General features: G+C 40.1%; 1 protein-coding gene across 4 annotated transcripts in view; it reads left to right on the forward strand.

Moving 5' to 3' along the window:
• The window catches only part of LOC119955835 (pre-B-cell leukemia transcription factor 3), a 246,352-nt gene extending 239,398 nt beyond the window's left edge, over positions 1 to 6,954 (forward strand). For all 4 annotated transcript variants that reach the window (XR_005458537.1, XM_038782431.1, XM_038782430.1 and 1 more), the window contains one exon: positions 5,321 to 6,954. Coding sequence is in view for 2 of the 4 variants with exons in the window: in XM_038782430.1 (XP_038638358.1) it covers positions 5,321 to 5,413 (93 nt within the window). In the remaining 2 variants the exon portion in view is untranslated. The remainder of the gene's footprint in view (positions 1 to 5,320) is intronic.
• The last annotated feature ends 1,364 nt before the right edge of the window (positions 6,955 to 8,318 follow it).

Raw genomic sequence — 8,318 nt, forward strand, 5'->3', positions numbered from 1 at the left:
AAATGTATAGAGCACCAGTGGTTTATGTAGGAATACAGTGGTGTCACCAAGTTCAAAATTCACATTTAATTTACACTTAATGAGATCAACAAAACAGACTCCTGCATGTGGGCCAGAGATGTCCATCTTGTTCTGCTTGTTCCTGCTGCTGGCAAACTAAATATGTACAAGTTGAAATGAGGGCTTGAAGCTAAGTGAATAAATGAGATATTTGTCAACAGTAATTGGCATCCTGCAAGTGCCATGTTAATTTTTAATTGTTGGTTGAATAGTAATGCTAGGGAGAAATAGGGAGATGCTTTCAGATCGTCTGACAAAGAATTGCCTCCGAACCCCAATGATGTCATATGACGTCACTCTTTCTATGGGCTAATTTCCTGTGAAATGCCACCAAAACATATATCTTACTTTGACCACTTGTCTTTTAGTATGACACTAATGTAAACATGTCTTTACATTGCTGACTATTGCTCTTTATTTTTAACCCTTTTCTTGTTCTGGTTGTTATCTTCATCTGAAAATCCAGAATTTAAGCTTTGGCATCTTTTGGATTCTGGCCATATTTAGCTGCTGACTTAGAAGAAACTTATTTTTCAGCTTTTATTTCCTATTGAAAGAATTATCCATTCAATCCTTTGTCAGGAGCTCAGGAAGGAATTCTGCAACATTGTTTACTATGTTCTTTTAATTTCAATTTGTTTTTTTTCAGAATGGTGCAGGTTTTGTACAGTTGTTCTTCACTTGCTAATGATATTGTTGAAATAACAGACGTCACAGCACACATTTTGTAATTCCAGCTAAAAATGGTGGATTGTGTAATCTGACCACACAAGGCCTCACAGCAGAAATATTTCAACTGAAAGAACTGAATCCAGTGGGTACTGAGTTAGGATTATAATTTCAGTTCACTTAAGAAAATCATTCAATTATCAGGTATTCAGTTAGCAGAGTTGAATGGATTATCAGTTTGTACAAAACACATTAGCTTGGTTTCATTTGCAAGGGACGGCTTTCAATATTTGCCTTGTTTCTGCCAGATCTCTTTATGTCAGTAGAAATCCCTCCTTATATGAGACAACGTATGATCTGTTCAATGTTTGTGAGCCTGCAGGAGTTAAAACTATTGGTATCCACAGACTGATGACTCAGAACCTTAAAAACATTGTTTTAAAATCGGGACCTCTAAGGAGTGCTAGTTTCTAAATCTAAATAATGTTGTCTGCGCAAAATGTGGACATTTTTCAGGAGATTGAGTCTGACAGCAGTTAAATTCAATCAGGGCTTGAATTTAATACTGGCTGCCTAGCAAATTGCTCATGGATTTTTCAGTTTTGCTAGTCAGTATTCTAAACACTAGCAAGATTTTCCTAATGAGCTCCACAGAGCAGTGTCCCAGCTTCCCAGGATTCACTTTTCATTTTGTCATCCTGATCATCAGTCTTGCTTTGATTCTGATCAGTTTCGCTAGTGGAAGAAAAAATTTGCTAGTGACAGTCATAGCCACTAGCAAAACTGGGCTGTCTATGAAAAAAAGAAACTCCAGCCCTCTAGGCTAGATCTTATTTATGTCTAATAAATTGTGCTTTTTGTGACAAATTTACATAATAACATTTTTGTGTGTGTTTATAGTATATGTTTCGAGTGTGTTTATTTTGTGTTCTTGCATAAACACATATAGATAGTTTTTTTATATATAATGTGTGAGTTTTTTATATACAATGTGTGCGGATTTAGAAGGATAGAAAAAGACAAATCAGAAAATAGAGGGTACAGATTGAACTGGAAGGTTTAAATCTTTGAATTTGTCTGAACCATAGAGTTTGTAACTGATCATCACATTGATGAATGTTCGTTCCCACTTAGCCAACAGGAAAAATCGCTGTGCCCTCCTGGCTGGAGATGGTGCACAGTGCAAAATAGTACCAATGAAGAGGAAATTAAAATAAAAAAAACATTGAGCCATCAGTTTGAAATTGATGGTGTTTCACAGATGGATCCATACTGATAGATCCAGACACAATGCTGCACTCACAGTCAGGATCCCTTAGATTGAATTCTAACCTTGACAAACTGCACCCCTTAAATTCGTTCTTGTATTGGCGTTTATATAGGGAATCACCCTGGCTCCCACAGAATTTGGGATTCTCTTTCTTCCAGCCCATACATTTCTCTTATTTCCTCCCATTCCACTGTCAGTGCAAAGTTACATCAGAATGGTACCGGTTTAATCACCCTCTGATTCTTTTGGCTTCCTGTGACAGCTCCGTTTATTAGCTCCTGTCAGACAGTGTGGCCGAGTTTAGGAACCTATGTGAGCAAGCTTTGGCCAAAAGTATATGAGAAAGATGCATTTTAGCAGTAAATTAAGAATTAAGTGACAAGCTGTAAAATATTAACACGCCAAAATCATGATGTGTTGGAATAATAACATTCTGTGCTGTCTGGGTGATGAGTTGCCAGCCAGTCACTATGAGTGCTGGAGTCTGAGAGGGTGAGACATCAGCAGAGGAGTTTAATAAGCAGGAGGCACTGGGACAAAGGCTGCTTGGACGTACAACATGGAGCTAAAACAGCTGCATATACATGAAGATATGATGCTGAATAAAGGTTGACTGAGCAAGATGGCACTGCATTAACAGAAAGACACAAGGCAAGGTGCTTGGTGAGGGGCTGAATGAAGGTGAAACAGTGGAGATTGTTGAGGGCAAGTCTTTTTTTTGCACATAAGGTGCACAGCCAGCTGGCCCTGGGACGCACCACTTACTCTCTTCTGATAGGAAATAGATCGTGACTTAGAACAAATTTTTTTGTAAGTAGCTAAAAACACAGGGAACATATTCATATGTTTCATTTTGACAATATATTTTATTGTCTCTTGTTTTGAATTCTTCTGTTCAGAAGTGGGCAGGCAACCTACTCTGATGTCTGTGACAACCTTCAGCCAGCTCATTGATGCACAAGGCCAACCAAGATGACTGACCCCGCTCTCATTCTTCCATTCTTGCCACTGTGATTGTACCAGAGTTGAATTTGGTATTTGGCCACATGCATGGCCAAGATCACAAATTTGCCCTGTAGTAGCAAATCGTGAATACAAACTCTTGTCTGCTGCTGCAGCATGGCAGAGGTCATCATTGTGCTATGAATTTGCAGGAAATTCCCAAGAAAATCTTTTGGGGATTTGACAATGTTAAAGTGCTCATTCAAAAGAGAGGCATTTTGCTGAAACTTTTAATCCTGGGTTTATCAGGACAAATGCAAGAATGTCCAATTTCAAATGATCACAACAATTTATACGACAGAAAAGGATGCTGATTGGTTGGCAAGTTGATTCTGAGTCGCTTCGGCATTGCCATGGAGAAAGCAATAGGGAAAGCTCTGCAAGCTCCTGGACAATTCAAAAAAAGGCACAAGGCTTAAACATATTCCATTTGTTTACAGAGAATAGGGCCTGTGTAAGAATGTATGGCGCTGCTAGCAAACTTAAATGAGCCACGTTAGAAGCTTGACTGATTTTCTTACATTAGTATTGTTATTAGTGGGCTCACGATTGTTGAACGAGTGTTGCCCAATCGCAGAATCACACCTAAGAACAGACATTTTGATTTGGGTTTCGCAAGCACAGGCTGGTTGGGTACATTCTGTATTCTGGCTCAAATGAAAAATCGACGGAACATGCTATTTTAGTCAATCAGTTAATCATTGGGACATTCAGCCTACATACCTGACATCGCATTGGCACTGAAATTCACACAGCATGCTGCTCATTTGGGTGGTTGTCAGACCGTCTTTTTGGACTGATGACAGCATCCTGTTAATGAAAAAACTGCTTGGTAGCCACTGCATAGTAATGGCTTACATAACCTGTTTTTAGATTTTTGAGGTACTTTGCCTTTCCAAGGTAATTTGTTGTAGACAGGACACTTTTCAGGTCTGAAAGTGGCACCTTAGGCCCATTTGCGAGTTTGCATGATACACAGCGAATAATGATCCAATCAGTATAGCCATTGTCCTGTGGGATTGCTGCAGTTTGTGCCTCTTACATGTTTTGTTATTTAATATGCTAACTAACACACCTGGACCATGAGTATCAAAATAGTCATCCCGTAAAGGATTTTGGATGGCATTCTACCGCTTATGCTAGTTGAGACCTTTGGCGGATTAAATTCTTGCAATCCCGATTGTTTTCACTGGATGAAAACCATCACCAAATCGACGTTGAAAGGAACACTACATGACACACTGTTTAATGCACTGTTGCTTCACAGCGCCAGGGACCCGGGTTCGATACCCCAGTTCCCCGCCTTCCCTGATGCTCCGCCTTCTCCAGGAGGAATTACCAACGGAGAGGTTCACTTGTAGTTTTTCAAATCGGGACACAGGTGGCATGTCTGCTGAGGGTGCGGGGGTGGGGGGGGTATAAACAGTGTCCAACGTCGCTATAGTGTGCTGACAATTGTGCCACTGGTCGGGGGACAACAGCTAGGGCTGGGGTGGGTAGCAGGGGCCAGCTAGGAGGTCGGCCTTGGGGTTGGGGTGACTGGGCACAGACCGCCATTGCTGCAGCTTGTAAGGTAGCCATGCACTGTGCATGCCACTGACTGCCCACTGGGAACTTAGCGCCATGTGTCGTATGGTGCCCCCCCTCTCCCCAGGCCACCCCCCTTGGTACCCTCAGGTCCCAGCCGACCGATCTACGGGATGGACGTGCTCCAGTGTAACCAGCGGCATCATCTTTGCTGGGATGAGGGTCGGAATACATTGGAATTGCACGAGTTCTGGTGCCAGTGCTAGCCCATTAATGGGACCTGAATCGCTCTGGGACAGGCACCGCTTTCGTACACGTAGAACACTCGCGATTCATCCCAGCGTCAGCACTTAAAGTCTCCCAAACAGAGAATTCTCCCCTAAAGTTTTCTGCCCTAATAGTTCCTGGCAGAGAAACTCAGATCTGGCCTGAGTTCCTCTGTGCTTCTAATAAAAAGATCCAAGCCTTTTCTAGGGAAATGTAGTCAGTCCCAAACAGAATCAACTGTATTCTCTGTGAGGGGCGATTACTGACTGCAAAAATCCCACTTCTATTTGTTACCATGTGTGATATGCACCATAACTTCGAGATCAATATTTCAGGGGAAAATATGTATTATATTTGAAAAATCATGGTACAGTATATGAGTTTATATGAAAATGAATTTATTAATGACTATAAATTAATCATTTTTTTGTCTGGATGCTCCTTGAATTTCAGCGTAAACAGTGTGTTACTGTATTTCACCAACAGGCCTGATACTAACTGCAGTAAACTATTTATGTCTTCTAGGCTAATGGAGGATGGCAAGATGCAACCACTCCATCTTCTGTGACTTCACCAACAGAAGGACCTGGAAGTGTGCACTCTGATACCTCTAACTGATCTCCTAGCAACATCCATTCCCTGAGCCAATAGGCCTTGATTAGCACTGACCAGTAGGAGAAGAAAAGTGGATTTTCTGTAGCCCAGTCACCTGCTGCTTTACTGTAAAACCCTGCTCTTTAGTGGAAAAAGTAAATAAAACACAGTTCATATTTAAGAACAGAAACACATAGGTTCTCATTGAAAATACCATATGAATTCCATAATATATGGCACAATCTTACCTTACTCAGTTAATGGTTGAGGCAAGGACCTAAACAGTCCTAGTGCTTTCTGACTTAAAATGAAACAAAAAGTCATTGTATAATGGGAATGCACAAAGGGTGAAAACATGTTTTTGAAGATTTATATGTGCGAGATGTTATTGTGAAGCTTCTTGACCTTTTGAGGTATGAATGCATGTTTCAATTTGACTGCAAGACACAAGAATGCTGGTGCCGAGGCAGACAGTCATAAATTAATGAAGTTAGTGAAGCTAAACTCTTATTACTTCTTAAAACTATTGTAGCAAGATATCTAGAACTGATAGCTTGCTTAGAACAACAAAACGTTACATGATATCAGAATCTTGATCAAATTTCCTTTATCACAACTAGTATAAAGACTCACTTGGAAGAATCGGGTGAGCTGCTTTATTGCCCCATGTATAAATTACCAGTGCGTTGCCAAGAACTGATATTGTTATTCCTGAGACTTGCTATTATAACAGTGCTATTTACAATCATTTCTTTTGTTAACACACTAATTCATTGCCAGTCTTAGTAATGTTTTGTTTCTGAATTCATGCTAGCTGAAGTCTGGGTTTTACAGTACTAGCTGGGTGCAGCATTCATAATTTTTCAGATTTGCTACTTCAACCTATCTGTGGCAGGAAATGGCAAGGTTCACACGGAGTGTTGTAAATAATGTAGGTAAAGAGTATTTATACATCTCACCAATCAAGACACAGCTTTATTACCTCATGCAAACTCATATGAACCAATAGAATTTCAACATGTTCTGTAGCTTAGAGTGCTCACTTACTACCTCTGAACAATATTCACACAGTAGTTTGTCTTTCTTACTTTTTTTGCATCTTGTAATTAACTCTTTATTTCCTTTCATGTAATCTAATGTACATTGTATCTTTTAAGAAATCAGGGTTGCTCTAGCAACTTTTAAAAAAAAATATCCTAAAGTGGAAGTTTTGGTTATCATCTTAAACACAAAACAGTTCAACTGTTGTAAATACTGATGATCATTTTGAATGTTGGTCATGTCATTACTAAACCACGCAAAAAAATTGTAATGCATACAGAATTCAGTATTCAGTACTGTATATTTCACCCTGTGTAACGGGGAGCCCCTCCTTTCTCCCTTTTTTGTATTGTATGCAATTCTGAAACTGATTGAGTCATGGAAATAATTTGTGGCAGTGATATAATGTATTAAAAAGTTTCGTGTTACTTTCTAACTGGACTACACCCTGGATTGAGAAGTCTTCCTTGTGGTAGTTAAATGTAGTTGAAATCTTAAATAAACTTTTTGCTTTCATGATGCAATGAGCTCGCAGTCTTCATTTGAAAAAGAAAATGGATCCACTCCGAGGGAGGTATTCACCAGTCTTTTTATAAAATGTAATGGAGAAAACCTCAGGATGTATGTTAGAAATATGAAATCCAGTGGACACCAATGAACAACCAACAGTTGGATGAAGAATGAAGTATATTTGTCGTTGAATGGGCAACACTGGCATTTGTGACTGCTGGGACTGGGTCATCTCCCAGTAGGACTATGTACATGCCAGTTAGTGCACATTATGCCAGTTAGTGCAGATGATTTGTGCCTTGGTTTAGGCATGGCCATTACAGGAATTAATAGATTAATAAAACAATTCATAACAGAAATCTGGCCAAATTCAAACTGCCAGATGTGGACTACTAATTGCACCAACTGGTACTTCTCTTGCATTACCTTCTTGTACAGTATCTATAGTCTTATAAGAAACTAATGGAGATGTAATGTACACCCTATATCATTTTATGGTTATTTACTAAAATAGCTGTTTCAATCCTCAGATGGCTTCTGTGAAAAGAGGCCAATCCTTTTTGACCAAAAATTTACATCAAATAATTTCAAACAAAGTAATAGTATTAAAAAAGATCTGAGGGTTTCTTGCAGGCTATAGAGTCTTTATCAATATAATAACAACCAGAGTCAGTTCCTTGTTATTGGAATTTACATTAGTCTGTCTTTTAGCCTTATCTACATGCTGCTGCTTAGCAATATAATTCAAAAACATAGAGGGAGCTATTAAATCAACCCCGCCCCACCAGTGACATAACAGGATTGTAGGGAGCTCTATTAGAATACATTTAAATCTAATTATCACGCCTCTATGCATGATACTCCATCTCCCCTCCACCCGTCACAGTATCCATTTAGGCCATATGACTGGTTTGCCAGCACGTGACCTGGTGAGCAGTCAAGCTGGAGGAGCTCAGGTGAGTGCATCACTCAAGGGGCAGAGGGTCATGACCAGGCAGTGCCCTGGCACTGACTGGACACTGCTCCCAGCAGTGCCCCGGGGGATGCTCTATTTTTACTTTTATGCACATTGGCAACCTTTAAAAATGGCACCCGATTTTAAAAAAAAACAAAGTTATTGGTGAGGTGGGCTCCACTGGTGTGATGTGGGACCCACCATTTTGATTTTTTTCCCCTTAAGTGTAAGCAATACAGCGAAGAAAGTTGCTGTTGGAGCCGGCGGCTTCAACGTTTTCCCCACCTGCTGCGACACTGCCTCAAAAAGGAAAAATTGCATCATAAGCTTTTGCCTACCTTTGCCACTGATTCCATACCCAAACCTTGGCCACCATCAGAGGTTGAAGCAGATTGTTCACAACTTTCGCACCTTACTCAATGC

The sequence above is a fragment of the Scyliorhinus canicula genome, chromosome 21 (genome assembly GCF_902713615.1).
Source record: "Scyliorhinus canicula chromosome 21, sScyCan1.1, whole genome shotgun sequence".
NCBI classification, from domain to species: domain Eukaryota; kingdom Metazoa; phylum Chordata; class Chondrichthyes; order Carcharhiniformes; family Scyliorhinidae; genus Scyliorhinus; species Scyliorhinus canicula.